The sequence below is a fragment of the Ylistrum balloti genome, unplaced genomic scaffold (genome assembly GCF_031769215.1).
Source record: "Ylistrum balloti isolate Yb309-2 unplaced genomic scaffold, AGI_CSIRO_Ybal_v1 Utg370812, whole genome shotgun sequence".
Lineage (NCBI taxonomy): Eukaryota > Metazoa > Mollusca > Bivalvia > Pectinida > Pectinidae > Ylistrum > Ylistrum balloti.
In genome coordinates, this window is record NW_026782470.1 from 4,080 (window position 1) to 23,329 (window position 19,250).

Sequence of the window (19,250 nt, forward strand, 5' to 3'; positions counted from 1 at the left end):
GAGACCAAATCATTTTAAATTATCTGTATGTGTCTTATAAGTGAATTTCCAATAAATTACAGTCACCTGTCACATATCTAGAACAGTTACAAAAGCAATATGCTCGGTTGCAGTACGTGGCATATCATGTTTATTTTGGTAAGGTGTTAATCCTTATGTGTCGCACGAGTTTTAGCAAAGGATCTTAACGTGTACGTTTTCTGAACGTCATAGACTGTCTTTATATAGCCAACAGAGGACAGAATAAGTTTATTCAGTTAGTACTGAACACTGACACAACTAGATCGGAAACGGTGGTAAACATCATGGATCCAACAAACACTACGTTGACACCCAAAGTCTATGAGTTTTGTGAATCATTTGACAGATCGACGTCCGCCACGGTAAATGCCACTGGTTTCGACTGGGCACCAGTCTGTATACAACTGGCTTTGATGACTATCGATGTATTAGGGAGTCAGTCACCATTGCTCATGGTTGCTCTGAGGAATTTGAAATATGTTAAAGTTGTTAGCGAACGAAGGGGTTATGACGTTCAAAGTTGGCAGGATTATGAAAACGTGACACGATTATTTGGCTTTCCCGTTGCATATTGTAGAGTCACTTATAAACGCTACCTTGATATCATAAATTGCTCGAATATTCTGTACGATTACACAGTTGGAGGTTTGGCTGAAATAACGACATTTTGTGAGGAAAACGAAGAATTTGGGAACAGCAGAATCTGTCGAAGCACCGTTCAGTTTCAGTCGATGTTGTTCAACATCACACAGTATTTTCCGATCAATGGGGAGCTTGCTTTCTACAGTTATTTTTATCCTGTTGCGGTACTTCTCGTTCTGGTGTCGAACGTCCTCATGGTGATGACGTTTCTACGGGGGCGGTTTTTGTCTGCAGCACACCTGCTGTTGGTGGCCGTAGCATTGATGGACACGTTGACCGTCGTGCTACCCGTCCCGTATCTCTTCTACTATTTGACTCTAGGCAACTACATCACTTACATTTCGTACAACCACTGCATCGCCATCACAGCTATCTTATTGTACGTGGCGCCGATCTGCCACGGAGTCTCCGTTTGGCTGAATTGTGGACTGGCCATACAGCGCTACATACTTTTGTGGCACAGCAGTTTTACCAGAAGCTCGGTCCTGCGCAGAAAGTTCTGTGTCCTCTTTATGTTTGCAGTCATTGTCGTTGTCTCTACAATCTTTATCCCGGGACTAATGACACTAACTAATTACCCTGTCGTATATGCTTATTCCTCGGACAACGAAGAAATCCAAACGACCTTGAAATCGCCAATAGTGACTGTAAGCACACAGTTCCGTGTTGCACAGATGTACTGTGCCCGAAGTGTTATCATACAGGTGATTCCGTGCGTCGGGATGCTGGCATTATTTATAGACCTTGTATTAAAATGGAAGGCAGCCGTGAATGCAAACTGCAAAATGACGACTAGTGAGAGAGGGTGTGATGACTTGGAAAGCATTCAGACTTTTAATAAGGTAGTCCTATACATGCTAGTTGTTTTCTTTCTTGCCGAAATACCGGTGGCCGTAGTGGCATTTATAGTGAGCTGGGATGCCATGAACAATGAACCAGTTGATGACAATATTCTTGTCACAGCCTTTGTATCAAACATTATAATCTTATTCACATCTCCCATTAACTTACTCATTTACGTATACCAAAGTGACTGCTTCAGGCACAACTTGAAACGGCTTCTATCATTTCAATGCTGGTCTCGAAAAAGTAACCAGTCAGGAAACGGCATCCGGACTCGGACTTTTCCTACTGAGGAGATACAGTTGTCGGACACTTAATAATGATATACGGGGTACGACCTTTATCACTGAGGTCAGAGTATCATTTATCGGATACTATCATCACACATTGATGACCGCTGACCTGTTTATCATTATCACACATCAGTGACGCCTGACCTGGCGTTGTTTATCATTATCACACATCAGTGACGCCTGACCTGGCGTTGGTTATAATTATTACACATCAGTGACGCCTGACTTAGTATTGTTTATAACCATCTCACATCGGTCACGCCTGACTTAGTATTGGTTATAAGCGTCTCACATCGGTCACGCCTGACCTAACGTTGTTTATAACCATCTCACAACAGTCACGCCTGTCCTAACGTTGTTTATAACCATCTCACAACAGTCACGCCTGTTCTAACGTTGTTTATAACCATCTCACATCAGTGACGCCTGACCTAGCGTTGTTTATAAGCATCTTACATCGGTCACGCCTGTCCTAACGTTGTTTATAACCATCTCACGTCGGTCACGCCTGTTCTAACGTTGTTTATAACCATCTCACATCAGTGACGCCTGACTTAGTATTGTTTATAACCATCTCACATCGATCACGCCTGACTTAGTATTGTTTATAACCATCACACATCAGTGACGCCTGACCTGGCGTTGGTTATAATTATTACACATCAGTGACGCCTTACCTGGCGTTGTTTATAATTATCACACATCAGTGACGCCTGACCTGGCGTTGTTTATAAACATCTCACATCGGTCACGCCTGACCTAGTATTGTTTATAGACATCTCACAACAATTACGCACGACCTGGTGTTGTTTATAACCATCTCACATCGGTCACGCCTGACCTAGTTTTGTTTATAATCATCTAACATCGGTCACGCCTGACCTAGCGTTGTTTATTATTATCACACATCAGTAACGCCTGACCTAGCGTTGTTTATTATTATCACACATCAGTGACGCCTGACCTGGCGTTGTTTATAACCATCTCACATCAGTGACGCCTGACCTAGCGTTGTTTATAAGCATCTTACATCGGTCACGCCTGTCCTAACGTTGTTTATAACCATCTCACATCGGTCACGCCTGACCTAACGTTGTTAACAACCATCTCACATCGGTCACGCCTGTTCTAACGTTGTTTATAACCATCTCACATCGGTCACGCTTGTCCTAACGTTGTTTATAACCATCTCACAACAGTCACGCCTGTTCTAACGTTGTTTATAACCATCTCACATCAGTGACGCCTGACCTAGCGTTGTTTATAAGCATCTTACATCGGTCACGCCTGTCCTAACGTTGTTTATAACCATCTCACATCGGTCACGCCTGACCTAATGTTGTTTATAACCATCTCACATCGGTCACGCCTGTTCTAACGTTGTTTATAACCATCTCACATCAGTGACGCCTGACTTAGTATTGTTTATAACCATCTCACATCGGTCACGCCTGACTTAGTATTGTTTATAACCATCTCACATCGGTCACGCCTGACTTAGTATTGGTTATAAGCGTCTCACATCGGTCACGCCTGTCCTAACGTTGTTTATAACCATCTCACATCAGTTACGCTTGACTGATGTGTTGTTTTATTATATTTACACGAAAGATATTTTCATTGTTTAATATTTATAATATTGTCAATCAACATTGTTAACGTAACATTGTTTGTTACATTTGTACTCAGTTATCATCAATAAAGTCTGTTTGAACATTAGCAAGAAAATTATATTCTTATTTAATTGGAAAAAAGATTTCACTAACTTGTATGTTACGTAGTTAGATGTGTTTGATGCTCGTTAGTAGGTCAGGTGGTTTAGTTGTGTGGTAGAAATATGGATGTGTCCGATGCTCGTTTGTATGCCAGGTGATTTCGTTGTGATATAAAACCGCTTACACTTTCGGAACACTTATGTCTTTGTACTTTTTTTTCTGCAATCTCCTTGGTCAATGTTGATCTTTGTACTTTTTTTCTGCAATCTCCTTGGTTCAATGTTAAGGTTTAACTATGATCCTTATTGACCTGTCAGCGATCGATTGTTTTCCTTCGCCGCGACATCTTTTAGCCATCCAACATTCCCTGTTGATGCTAGATCTCCTGGGTATCCTGACCATAATTACCCGCCACCCTTTACACAAACAGATTATTAAAAGCATCGCCAAAACAATTCCATATTTACATTTGAAAAATAAAGAAAATAAGAAAAATACCTTTAATTTATTATTAACTTTGAAAAAAGTAATTGGAAACGAACTTTTTTCCTTTAAGTAATACAGCAGTAGTTTATTAACTAGCTACAGAGATGGAAAATGTTTAGTTAGCCAATCTGGTTTAATGAAAAAACATTATTTTGAAATTGAGAAATTGATCAAATAGAAATATCGTTCTTTTTTTTTCCTTGATTGTGTAAAATGTCGATAAAAAGCGAGAGATTATGTCTACGATTTCCTATAAATGCCTGTCTTGTCACTTCCAACAAGAATGGAGTGTCCCCTTCCACTAAGTGCCCGGAAAGCTTCCTTGTACAGACCTTGGTTATAATCCTGACTACAGCCCAGACTCTCGCTACATTTCTAATCTATCATGCCTTTATGTATTTTCCACATTCAAAATGTACATTTATGATCTCAATACATACATGTGATTGACTTGACAATGAGGTGTTCCATTGTTATCAACAAGCTTGACGTTGACGTATATTCGAAGGCGTCCCCACCTACAGACATCCCTCTGTGTTGTGACTTAATGCACATCAGATGGCAATTGATTCAAATGATTTACAAGTATCAAGAATCAAATTCCTTTTGGAAATCCGTTAAAATAGGGAACAATAAGTTTTCCGTCCGTCCGTCCGGTATCAACGTTTCCTCCACTGAAAGGGTCTCAAAAGACCTATGGTCATAACACTAATCCGGAAAGGTAGATTGACGGATAGAAAATGTTCCATTAAAGTCTTTTCTTCAGAACCTGGAGAAGAGGTGGGTGATACAGGCCACTTTTGACTTCTTGTTATATTTTGTCATTGTGTCAAAATAGCTTGTAGAATGTTATTTGTGACAGCTTTGATCTACTGAATACTTACTGGGTAACGAATGCGATCTTGTAATCGATATTCAGTGACTGTATATGGCGCGGTGTTTAAGGAGTTTTTATTGAAGATTTTTATAATTTTTGATTGATCACTATATTAATGAGGGTGTGGGTGTATATCTTTTTACTTCCCACGTGATTGTAAGCCCCGACAGACTCACCCAAGTTATGTATTAAATCGTTACAAAATTCTCATAATGTAAAATAAATCCGGCTTCGTTTCATTTCTATCTCTCAAAATAAAGTATAAAGGTCGTTTTAATTCCCACATTTTATGTTCATCTGTTCAGTCGTTCTAAATATATAATATATATCAGAAAAAGGGTTTTGTTTGTCACCTTATCATTAATATAAATGCTCCCCAATGAAATTCTGGGATGTGATGACTGATTTAGTACAATCATAGATAAGTTCCGTTATCGATAGTTATACCGTTGTCATAGTGATGTCACTGACATCATCATACTACCTAAAATAACTGATACTTGAGCTGGTCGTGCATGCAGGAAGTATTAAGCCAAATATTGTAATGGGTGAGGTGCTAATCTTATCGTTAAGTCGTTTAGACACTATTGGAATTAAAAACCCAAATATACAACATAACATGAGGACATGACCTTTGTGTAAGTCAGGGTACAATTCTGTATTTTGTAAGTAAGAATATTCCATGGTCACAATAACAAGCATTATAGAGCAGAGTTTCCCGTGGTCACACAGACAGGTATTATAGAGGAGAGTATATCGTGGTCACAATGACAGATATTATAGAGGAGAGTATCCCGTGGTCACAATGACAGGTATTATAAAGGAGGGTATTCCGTGGTCACACTGACAGGTATTTTAAAGGAGAGTATTCCATAGCCACAATGACAGGTATTATCGAGGAGAGTATTCCGTGGTCACAATGACAGGTATTATAGGGGAGAGTATATCGTGGTCACAATGACAGGTATTATAGAGCAGAGTATCCCTTGGTCATAATGAGAGGTATTATAAAGGAGGGTATTCCGTGGTCACACTGACAGGTATTTTAAAGGAGAGTATTCTATGGCCACAATGACAGGTATTATCGAGGAGAGTATTCCGTGGTCACAATGACAGGTATTATAGGGGAGAGTATATCGTGGTCACAATGACAGGTATTATCGAGGAGAGTATCCCGTGGTCACAATGACAGGTATTATCGAGGAGAGTATTCCGTGGTCACAATGACAGGTATTATAGAGGAGAGTATCCCGTGGTCACGCTGAGAGATATTATAAAGTAGAGTATCCCGTGGTCATAATGACAGATATTATCGAGGAGAGTATATCGTGGTCACAATGACAGATATTATAGAGGAGAGTAACCCTTGGTCACACAGACAGGTATTATAGAGGAGAGTATCCCGTGGTCACAATGACAGATATTATAGAGGAGAGTATATCGTGGTCACACAGACATGTATTATAGAGGAGAGTATTCCGTGGTCACAATGACGGGTATTATAGAGGAGAGTAACCCTTGGTCACACAGACAGGTATTATAGAGGAGAGTATCCCGTGGTCACAATGACAGGTATTATAGAGGAGAGTAACCCGTGGTCACACAGACAGGTATTATAGAGGAGAGTATTCCGTGGTCACAATGACGGGTATTATAGAGGAGAGTATCCCGTGGTCACACAGACAGGTATTATAGAGGAGAGTATTCCGTGGTCACAATGACAGATATTATCGAGGAGAGTATTCCGTGGTCACAGTGACAGGTATTATAGAGGAGAGTATTCCGTGGTCATAATGACAGATATTATCGTGGAGAGTATTCCGTGGTCACAATGACAGGTATTATAGAGGAGAGTATTCCGTGGTCACAATGACAGGTATTATAGAGGAGAGTATATCGTGGTCACAATGACAGATATTATCGAGGAGAGTATCCCGTGGTCACACAGACAGGTATTATAGAGGAGAGTATCCCGTGGTCACAATGACAGATATTATAGAGGAGAGTATCCGTGGTCACAATGACAGGTATTATAGAGGAGAGTATTCCGTGGTCACAATGACAGGTATTATAGGGGAGAGTATCCCGTGGTCACAGTGACAGGTATTATAGGGGAGAGTGTCCCGTGGTCACTATGACAGGTTTTATAAAGGAAAATATTTCGTGGTCACAGTGACAGGTGTTGTAAAGGAGTGTATATCGTGGTCACTACGACAGGTATTAAATCGTTTCAATGATGGGTTTAGATTGTATTGATGGTTATGTTCCAAAATAAGCCCGTAGGGTAGTGATTTGATGAATCCCTCTTCGGCCACATCTTGCTGAAGAACGATTAACCATGAATGAAGAAAGTAAATGGAAATAGCATGCCAGGTAAGCACAAAGCCTTGATTTACCAACATGGAGAGTGCTGGTGTGGGTGTTGCTGACTCATAAGCTTCATGTCACAAGCGTCGGGGGAGAAATCAGTGAGCATTTAATTGAGGAGATAGCCGGTAGTTCCAGCTGGGGTCACTTCATTTGGACTGTATAGATTATCATCGGTAGTTGAGGAATTCTGTGTGGTTAACGACTGGTACGTCTTGACGAGCAGGTAAGAAAATGTCGGCATTTACATCAATCGACCAAGCGGCCGAAAGCATGTTGCAACTACGGGAGTGATTGGGAACACCTGGTGAATTTTCTGCAGTGGAAGAATGCAACAGAAACAGAGAGTCAACGGATGATCCAGACTGAAGTATGGCGGGAGGAAGAAGACCATCGAATAGGGAATACAGCGGAAACTGTGATGATCAGAATTATAAGGAAAGGACCAATACCGGATTGTATTTCTACTGAGGAGAGATATTTATGACACACTACCATCTTCGAATCTCCAGCAGCTGAGACTAACAGAGGACTCAAGTTATCAGCTACGTAGAAAATGAGGCAGTCTGGGATTTCTAGGCTAGGCGATTTGGTGTCGTAGATCGTGAGTTCGAGGCCCGACCAGGGCACAAGTCAAAAATTGTCTTCTTTCATTGGTTGTGTTACAATGTCCATTAAACATATACTATATATTGCGAGTTTAGTGTGATGCGTTGATAATATCACGTTATTTTTCTTTTTGTCGTTTGAAACTAAAGTAAAGTCCCTCGCTAAAATACCTAAACTATCATCACACAGTGTCTACTGAATACACACTATAGATAAGAAATCAAGTGTATACCTTGTTTCTGCCTTATGTTGATGTCAGTATTGGTATCAGATTATGACAAGATTTCTACTTAGCTGATTAAGAGACGACTAATCATCGTTAATCTCACCAGACCTAATCTGATTATGGCCTGTTGTTCCAACCTCGGTGCCAGCAAGTCACATTCTTTTTCGTTTTCATAGCAGGTCATATTTTCTTGTTTCGAAATAAAGTAACATTTTTCTCTTTTTGAAATAAATATGTCTAGTTTTCAAATAAAAAAACAATTACCAAGAAGTACATATGTAGATAAATGTAAGAGAAAACGAGAAAACATATCTCCTAAAATACAGACATGTAAATTAGCTTTATTTTAACTGTATGTACGACGAACACTGAAAAACATCCGCTTGTTTCCATAACATCGAGCTAGGTTTCTATTCGTTTATCATCATTTCCAGTTTTGCAAAATGTCAACAGGTGCTTCCTGAACTATCAACTACCCCGGATCGTAACGATCGGGACCTGTATGGCACGGACAGTTGTATAGTCGCCATAGTCTAAGGTATCGGAACGGTTATGTAGACTCGGAATATCTACCGTAAGTATGACATATAGTGACAGTTATGTAGACATATAGGGACGGTTATGTAGACTTGAGATCTGTACCGTAAGTATGACATATAGGGACAGTTATGTAGACTCGGGATCTGTACCGTAAGTATGACATATAGGGACGGTTATGTAGACTCGGGATCTGTACCGTAAGTATGACATATAGGGACGCTTATGTAGACATATAGGGACGGTTATGTAGACTTGAGATCTGTACCGTAAGTATGACATATAGGGACGGCTATGTAGACATATAGGAACGGTTATGTAGACTTGAGATCTGTACCGTAAGTATGATATATAGGGACGGTTATGTAGACTCTGGATCTGTACCGTAAGTATGACATATAGGGACGGTTATGTAGACTTGGGATTTGTACCGTAAGTATGGCATATAGGGACAGCTATGTAGACATATAGGGACGGTTATGTAGACTTGAGATCTGTACCGTAAGTATGAAATATAGGGACGGTTATGTAGACTTGGGATTTGTACCGTAAGTATGGCATATAGGGACAGCTATGTAGACATATAGGGACGGTTATGTAGACTTGAGATCTGTACCGTAAGTATGAAATATAGGGACAGTTATGTAGACTCGGGATCTGTACCGTAAGTATGACATATAGGGACGGTTATGTAGACTTGAGATCTGTACCGTAAGTATGAAATATAGGGACGGTTATGTAGACTTGGGATTTGTACCGTAAGTATGGCATATAGGGACAGCTATGTAGACATATAGGGACGGTTATGTAGACTTGAGATCTGTACCGTAAGTATGACATATAGGGACAGTTATGTAGACTCGGGATCTGTACCGTAAGTATGACATATAGGGACGGTTATGTAGACTTGAGATCTGTACCGTAAGTATGACATATAGGGACGGTTATGTAGACTTGAGATCTGTACCGTAAGTATGACATATAGGGACGGTTATGTAGACTTGAGGTCTGTACCGTAAGTATGACATATAGGGACGGTTATGTAGACATATAGGGACGGTTATGTAGACATATAGGGACGGTTATGTAGACTCGGGATCTGTACCGTAAGTATGACATATAGGGACGGTTATGAAGACTCGGGATTTGTACCGTAAATGTGGTATATCGGGCCTGTTGTGAAGACTCGGGATTTGTACCGTAATCATGATGTGGCGACACTTATGTATAGTTGATAGGTAGACTGAGGACACAAGTACACACTGCATATCAGCTGATCTGATCTATCACACACACTTTTGTTTACATTGCAGAATCACAGCAAACATAAACCCGACTACGAGGGATTCTTACATGTACGAAAGTTATGAAGAAAATTGTTTCATCGTGAACAGGACAGGACACCCATAAAACACGGTAAGATAAAATTTGTCTGTGGTATATTTGGTCTAAACATAACTTCAAAAGGTCAATTATATGATAACAAACTCGGTATACGATACAGAAATCTAAACAGTGCAGGATTATTGAGTCCTCTAAATGTCTGTGTGTTCTTAATTCTCAGTCACTCACTATATGTCAAGGATACATTTTTTATTTGACTATTTCTAACATTATACGTGCATTTCCTACCACATCAGCCACCAGACATTCAAGTCGACAGAGACAGTTTTCCACCAAGCTCTATTTAAAGGGACTAAATTGTTAAATTTCGTTATTTTCGCTATATATTTACTTTCGGGCAAATATTGTATAACTTAGAATTAGACTCTTCACAAGATTATATCATTATCTGTGAGAAATTGATAAAGATAACCAGCTTCAAACAAACGCTAGTCGACACTAGCTGTTGTGTCTACCACCCATCGCTGTTTTGATCGGAGATAGCTGGGATCATCACATAACCTTTCGGAGCCTCATCATAACCCGCCGTTTTGTTATGATTTCGTAATAGGTATAATCATGTAATCAGCCAGCTATGTTTCAATTCCTACTTTGTAAAATTACCTCTTCCGTAACGTTATACGCACGACAGAGCGAAATGAATTTGAATTAATTAAAGTCATTGTTTACTCTCTCCGAACGGTAATGATTGGAGTTAGTGCTGGGTCGCTCCTATCTTATTTACATTTTTGACGTTGCTAATGAAAATGGTTATGCAAACTTTAAAATATTGTAATTAACACAATTTTAACTGATATTTAAATGTTATAATGTTTTCTATCAGTTATGAAATTAATATCTAACCGTCTAGTCACTAAGCGTGACGATTTCGACTTTCCATTTCTGGATAGCAATATTTCTGGTTCACTGACCTAAGGTGTTTACATATCAAAGTTGATTAGACGTAAAAAGGTTTTATTCCCAATACAACATTTTCGTTTCTAACAGATAAACACACAACACCTGGCTTAGACAGATGCAGGTTAATGAAGATTTATGGGGAAGCTTTACGGTCGTCATGGTGATCTCTAAGAAAATATTGTTTCCTTGAATGATACGTGTTTGATGATCGTTGGTGTGTCTGGTGGTTCCTTTGTTATTTTGTTTTCTAATCATAATATTTCCCTGGCCACTTTTTAAGCTCCTGTCATTTCATAATAATTTTCTGATGAATTTTACGCTATGCGACATAAAGATATCAAAACATTACCGTGAAAAGACGTAACAATATTTAAAGAAAAGACTATAATTCTTGCCAGAAAATTGAATTTAAAAGTCACTTAATTGTCCACATTGTGCACATATTTATGGACTCCGTCAACGATTCCTGTATTTTAAATCGTAATACTGGACAAAGACTCTCGCTTTATCGACCATATCTGCAGTGTAAATTTGTGTGATTTCAAACTTGTAAGTATTTATATTTCGTCCTTCATCACGTCGTCTCTAACTACCTCGGCAACACTGGATATAAAAAGCATCATCTAAGTCTGTAGACGGCAGTGTTTACGTCACAACCTTATTGTCGGTCTAAGTCTGTAGACGGCAGTGTTTATGTTACAGCCTTATTGTCAGTCTAAGTCTGTAGACGGCAGTGTTTACGTCACAACCTTGTTGTCGGTGTAAGTCTGTAGACGGCAGTGTTTATGTTACAGCCTTATTGTCAGTCTAAGTCTGTAGACGGCAGTGTTTATGTTACAGCCTTATTGTCGATGTAAGTCTGTAGACGGCAGTGTTTACGTCACAACCTTATTGTCGGTCTAAGTCTGTAGACTGCAGTGTTTATGTTACAGCCTTATTGTCGATGTAAGTCTGTAGACGGCAGTGTTTACGTCACAACCTTATTGTCGGTGTAAGTCTGTAGACGGTAGTGTTTATGTTACAGCCTTATTGTCAGTCTAAGTCTGTAGACGGCAGTGTTTACGTCACAACCTTATTGTCGGTGTAGTAGACGGCAGTGTTTATGTTACAGCCTTATTGTCGGTGTAAGTCTGTCAGTATTAATGTCACAACCGTATTATCGGTGTAAGACGGCAGTGTTTATGTTACAGCCTTATTGTCGGTGTAAGTCTGTAGACGACAGTATTAATGTCACAACCGTATTATCGGTGTAAGTCTGTAGACGGCGGTGTTTATGTCACAACCTTATTGTCGGTGTAAGTCTGTAGACGACAGTATTAATGTCACAACCGTATTATCGGTGTAAGTCTGTAGACGGCGGTGTTTATGTCACAACCTTATTGTCGGTGTAAGTCTGTAGACGACAGTATTAATGTCACAACCGTATTATCGGTGTAAGTCTGTAGACGGCGGTGTTTATGTCACAACCTTATTGTCGGTGTAAGTCTGTAGACGACAGTATTAATGTCACAACCGTATTATCGGTATAAGTCTGTAGACGGCGGTGTTTATGTCACAACCTTATTGTCAGTGCAAGTCTGGAGACGGCGGTGTTTATGTAAAAGCCTTATTGTCGGTGTAAGTCTGTAGACGACAGTGTTAACGTCACAACCATATTGTCGGTGTAAGTCTGGAGACGGTAGTGTTTCTGTTACAGCATTATTGTCGGTGTAAGTCTGGAGACGACAGTGTTTATGTTACAGCCTTATTGTCGGTGTAAGTCTAGAGGGGGTAGTGTTAATGTTATAGCCTTATTGTCGGTGTAAGTCTGGAGAGGGTAGTGTTTATGTTATCGCCTTATTGTCGGTGTAAGTCTGGAGACGGTAGTGTTTATGTTATCGCCTTATTGTCGGTGTAAGTCTGGAGACGGCAGTGTTTATGTTATAGCCTTATTGTCGGTGTAAGTCTAGAGACGGCAGTGTTTATGTTACAGCCTTATTGTCGGTGTAAGTCTAGAGACGGTAGTGTTTATGTTATCGCCTTATTGTCGGTGTAAGTCTGGAGACGGTAGTGTTTATGTTACAGCCTTATTGTCGATGTAAGTCTGTAGACGGCAGTGTTTACGTCACAACCTTATTGTCGGTCTAAGTCTGTAGACTGCAGTGTTTATGTTACAGCCTTATTGTCAGTATAAGTCTGTAGACGGCAGTGTTTAAGTCACAACCGTATTGTCGGTGTAAGTCTGTAGACGGCAGTGTTTATGTTACAGCCTTATTGTCGGTGTAAGTCTGTAGACGGCAGTGTATGTTAATGTCACAACCGTTACAGCCTTATTGTCGGTGTAAGTCTGTAGACGGCAGTGTTTATGTTACAGCCTTATTGTCGGTGTAAGTCTGTAGACGACAGTATTAATGTCACAACCGTATTATCGGTGTAAGTCTGTAGACGGCGGTGTTTATGTCACAACCTTATTGTCGGTGTAAGTCTGTAGACGACAGTATTAATGTCACAACCGTATTATCGGTGTAAGTCTGTAGACGGCGGTGTTTATGTCACAACCTTATTGTCGGTGTAAGTCTGTAGACGACAGTATTAATGTCACAACCTTATTGTCGGTGTAAGTCTGTAGACGGCGGTGTTTATGTCACAACCTTATTGTCGGTGTAAGTCTGTAGACGACAGTGTTTATGTTACAACCTTATTGTCGGTGTATTATCGGTCACAACCGTATTATCGGTATAAGTCTGTAGACGGCGGTGTTTATGTCACAACCTTATTGTCAGTGCAAGTCTGGAGACGGCGGTGTTTATGTAAAAGCCTTATTGTCGGTGTAAGTCTGTAGACGACAGTGTTAACGTCACAACCGTATTGTCGGTGTAAGTCTGGAGACGGTAGTGTTTCTGTTACAGCATTATTGTCGGTGTAAGTCTGGTGACGACAGTGTTTATGTTACAGCCTTATTGTCGGTGTAAGTCTAGAGACGGTAGTGTTTATGTTATCGCCTTATTGTCGGTGTAAGTCTGGAGACGGTAGTGTTTATGTTACAGCCTTATTGTCGATGTAAGTCTGTAGACGGCAGTGTTTATGTTACAGCCTTATTGTCAGTCTAAGTCTGTAGACGGCAGTGTTTACGTCACAACCTTATTGTCGGTGTAAGTCTGTAGACGGCAGTGTTTACGTCACAACCTTATTGTCGGTCTAAGTCTGTAGACTGCAGTGTTTATGTTACAGCCTTATTGTCGATGTAAGTCTGTAGACGGCAGTGTTTACGTCACAACCTTATTGTCGGTGTAAGTCTGTAGACGGTAGTGTTTATGTTACAGCCTTATTGTCAGTCTAAGTCTGTAGACGGCAGTGTTTACGTCACAACCTTATTGTCGGTGTAAGTCTGTAGACGGCAGTGTTTATGTTACAGCCTTATTGTCGGTGTAAGTCTGTAGACGACAGTATTAATGTCACAACCGTATTATCGGTGTAAGTCTGTAGACGGCGGTGTTTATGTTACAACCTTATTGTCGGTGTAAGTCTGTAGACGACAGTATTAATGTCACAACCGTATTATCGGTGTAAGTCTGTAGACGGCGGTGTTTATGTCACAACCTTATTGTCGGTGTAAGTCTGTAGACGACAGTATTAATGTCACAACCGTATTATCGGTGTAAGTCTGTAGACGGCGGTGTTTATGTCACAACCTTATTGTCGGTGTAAGTCTGTAGACGACAGTATTAATGTCACAACCGTATTATCGGTGTAAGTCTGTAGACGGCGGTGTTTATGTCACAACCTTATTGTCAGTGCAAGTCTGGAGACGGCGGTGTTTATGTAAAAGCCTTATTGTCGGTGTAAGTCTGTAGACGACAGTGTTAACGTCACAACCGTATTGTCGGTGTAAGTCTGGAGACGGTAGTGTTTCTGTTACAGCATTATTGTCGGTGTAAGTCTGGAGACGACAGTGTTTACGTTACAGCCTTATTGTCGGTGTAAGTCTAGAGGGGGTAGTGTTAATGTTATAGCCTTATTGTCGGTGTAAGTCTGGAGAGGGTAGTGTTTATGTTATCGCCTTATTGTCGGTGTAAGTCTGGAGACGGTAGTGTTTATGTTATCGCCTTATTGTCGGTGTAAGTCTGGAGACGGCAGTGTTTATGTTATAGCCTTATTGTCGGTGTAAGTCTAGAGACGGCAGTGTTTATGTTACAGCCTTATTGTCGGTGTAAGTCTAGAGACGGTAGTGTTTATGTTATCGCCTTATTGTCGGTGTAAGTCTGGAGACGGTAGTGTTTATTTTATAGCCTTATTGTCAGTGTAAGTCTGTAGACGGCAGAGTTTTCGTTACAGCCTTATTGTCGGTGTAAGTCTGGAGACGGTAGTGTTTATGTTACCGTCTTATTGTCGGTGTAAGTCTGTAGACGGCAGTGTTTATGTTACAGCCTTATTGTCGGTGTAAGTCTGGAGACAGTAGTGATTTGATTCTGGAAACGGTAGTATTTATTTCATAACCGTACTATCATTAAAGTCTGGAAACCTGTGTTCGGAGTAAGAGTGCCCTCCCCTCCACCATGTCATAAATACACAGTGTCGTTTGTATTAGGTACAATAGCACTTTTTTCAGAGGTGTTGAGGGACAAGTCAGCAGATCCAGTGTTAATGAAATATCTCAGGTACTTTGTTTGGGGAAATATTTAAAGGAATGTCTTCGTATACTTCTAGAAAGCACATGACTACTATCTTCCCTTTGATATAGTATGTAGATTAGTGACTACAACTAGTGGGACCCAACATACAAGGCTTGATCGAACATAGGTACAAACAGAACTGCCCCAATAGGAGGTAGCTGCTTCCTGGTGCCGATCGTAGTGCGATATTGCCGAACGAGAGAGTAGTGGGAATTTGTAAAATCGCGGAAAGAACGTTTCAGGAAAGTTGCAGGTTGTCGTTGTTTTCGTACTGAACAATGTTTTCCTATTTGTACCAAGAACTGGACATGCAAGTAAATTTTAAATGTCCACATTGTTTGTTGCCAACAGTAATCAATGGCCTGTGATAGCCTCAATCCTCTTCACAACCTATATTGCTGATTCAGCATTAAGCGTTAGAAGTATATCTGTAGTTTACCTATTAAAAACACACTTCTAAAGGTTTCCTAATCAAACAAAAGCCTGTTCGAATAAACATAACTTCAATGTTAATTTTTTATAAAACGTCTTGCATATAGATACATGTAAAATGTCTTCATTCCAAATAAAAGAAAAGATATTAGATATCAGAAGCACAAGATTTTAAACTAATCATTACAGAGTTAGAGATCTACCAAACATCTCGAAAACAAGACTTGTTTCATTCTGTCTTTTGTTTTTAACACATCATTTCAAACGGTTACAACTATTGTATTTATCTATTTGAAACAATAAAACGTTTTTAATTCTAGTGTTTGAATCAATAACATATCTTTTGAATTCAGATATAAAAAAATTATTAGTCCGCCACTGGAAACCGAAGGGCGCTATTCTTTGTGGCCGTCCGTCCGTCCGGCCGTCCTTTCTCCCGCTGTCTTGTCCGGACCTTGTCTCCTACACTACAATTATGGGAACTTAATACATGGTGAGACAGTGTGTCGCATATCAGAAGTAGGTCACTCTGGCCTACGTTTTGATCTTTGACATAAATCAAAGAAAAAAGGCCTTGCCCAATCTCCCACCCTACTATTCACTGGAACTTAATATATACGATATGTTGGGTATCAAAAAATGTCACTTTGACCTATGACCCCCATCGGTAATTCGCCATATTGTCTTGAATATGTAGTAACGTCTTGCCTTCCGTTCTATCTCTCTAATTTCACAAAGGTGAAATTATTAAACAAAATACATATTTTTTTTAATTCGTTCATTTGTATTACAGACACTGATATGGGTGACGAAAAAGACATCGCCATGAGGCTGTTTCCTGGATTTCCAGGCAGAAGCTCTAGTTTTCTCGAAAATGACGTGGCAATGGATGAACTCCACCAATCTCAAATGTTTATGACTACCGCATGTTACCAGGACCCGTTCAATGATGACGATGGAAGTGACGAGGACTGGCAAGAACCCAACAACCAGAGACACATCGAGGCAAGCCATGCAGACCGGGAAGAGTCTTATCTTCGGGGAGGAGTTGGTGATGTAGGGGAGTACACAGTCGGTATCACACCACATGAAGTGAATACTGATCGTTACCCAGTTAGTTTTGGACCAGAAACAAATAACCGAAAAGGTTTTTTTGACAATTTTGTGTTTGAGAACTCTCCTCCACAAAACATTGCTTCGAAGCGAGACTTTATAGAGATTAGTCTAAAATTGAAAAAGTTCGAACGTCGTTTTGGATTTTCCGTGATCGGTGGCAATGACGAAGAGTTTGTGCCCACGGTAGACGACATTTCCGCAGGTAAGTTTAACAATATATTTACCTACAATGTGTTTTTAAAAGAATTCTAATATAGCATGTTTGCAGTGAAATATGTCATACAAGAGTCATAAACAGGTCAGTTCACCAACGAACCGGATACGAAGCAGGAGTAGATATGTCAGTAAATACGTCAGTTTGCTCACGAACGTCCTACGAAACATAAATAGATCAGTTTGCTCACGAACGTCCTACGAAACATAAATAGATCAGTTTGCTCACGAACGTCCTACGAAACATGAATAGATCAGTTTGCTCACGAACGTCCTATGAAACTTACAACCAATCGGGTTATTAGTAATATTACGATAGCCTTTTTGTAACCACGGCTAAGTAGCATCACCAAGGTTTCAGATCGTCTCAGTTCTACCACGGTTCTGTCCAATTACACGGATCAGACTTTGTCCAGCAGACTAACGGAGACTCTGATAACACACAACATTAAGCTAAAATCTTGTTAAGTTCAATTAGTGTGTAGGATGTTTTAGGCGGGTTACGTCTGCAGCAATCCATCACGGTCCATCAACTGGTCAGTTTCTTACCCTTCTTTCATCCTGGTTGAGCAGACGAGTATCACGATAGCGTCACGCGTAATCCATCACACTGTCTACATTATCTCGGCGCTATTGTGGATCACTTTGGTCCTTCTCTGAATAACAGAATTTAATCAAAGTATTTTAAATGTGTTTCATTGAAGCTTTCCGAAACTGGTCTGGGCCACAGATCTCGTGCTTCACGATAATTGACGTTACTAGAGTATGGTCTAAGTAATTTTCTGGTAGAAAGGGACGAAGTCTCCCGAATGGGGTCGTATATGAAGCTTTAAAGTGAACTGACTCGGTCGACTTCATTACCCATAATGCTTATCGGGAACACACCATTCTACTGATAACAGAGTGAAAATTGATTTAGAATACATTGTAATTAGATTAAACTCAAATAGCTTTTAAAGATAGGTGATAACTTACCAATTGTAAATGTAACAACAAATAAGACAATTCCATCGCCTATGTAAAGCTTCTGTCGAGTGAATAACATAATTCCCATTCCTCCTCCGTTGAGTGTAAATCAACGCAATGGTCCCTCCTTTATCCCTCCCCATCTGATAGATTGTCTCTCCTCTATAAATATAGCCACCCTCTCAAGTGTCTCTCCTTTGTCTCTCCTCTATAAATATAACAACCCTCTCAAGTGTCCCTCCTTTGTCTCTCCTCTATATATATAACAACCCTCTCAAGTGTCTCTCATTTGTCTCTCCTCTATAAATATAGCCACCCTCTCAAGTGTCCCTCCTTTGTCTCTCCTCTATGAATATAACAACCCTCTCAAGTGTCCCTCCTTTGTCTCTCCTCTATAAATATAACAACTCTCTCAAGTGTCCTTTCTTTGTCTCTCCTCTATAAATACAGCCACCCTCTCAAGTGTCCCTCTATTGTATCTCCTCTATAAATATAGCCACCCTCTCAAGTGTCCCTCCTTTGTCTCCCCTCTATAAATATAACAACCCTCTCAAGTGTCCCTCCTTTGTCTCTCCTCTATAAATATAACATCCTTCTCAAGTGTCCCTTCTTTGTCTCTCCTCTATAAATATAACATCCTTCTCAAGTGTCCCTTCTTTGTCTCTCCTCTATAAATATAACAATCCTCTCAAGTGTCCCTCTTTTGTCTCTCCTCTATATATATAACAACCCTCTCAAGTGTCCTTCCTTTGTCTCTCCTCTATAAATATAACAACCCTCTCAAGTGTCCCTCCTTTGTCTCTCCTCTTTATATATATAACAACCCTCTCAAGTGTCCCTCCTTTGTCTCTCCTCTTTATATATATAACAACTCTCTCAAGTGTCCTTCCTTTGTCTCTCCTCTATAAATATAACAACCCTCTCAAGTGTCCTTCCTTTGTCTCTCCTCTA

General features: G+C 40.1%; 1 protein-coding gene across 1 annotated transcript; it reads left to right on the plus strand.

The window, feature by feature from the left end:
• The first annotated feature begins 305 nt into the window (after positions 1-305).
• On the plus strand, positions 306-1,823 carry LOC132558701 (sex peptide receptor-like). Its single transcript, XM_060223296.1, has one exon. It carries the CDS (start codon positions 306-308, stop codon positions 1,821-1,823), a length of 1,518 nt encoding a protein of 505 aa, XP_060079279.1.
• The last annotated feature ends 17,427 nt before the right edge of the window (positions 1,824-19,250 follow it).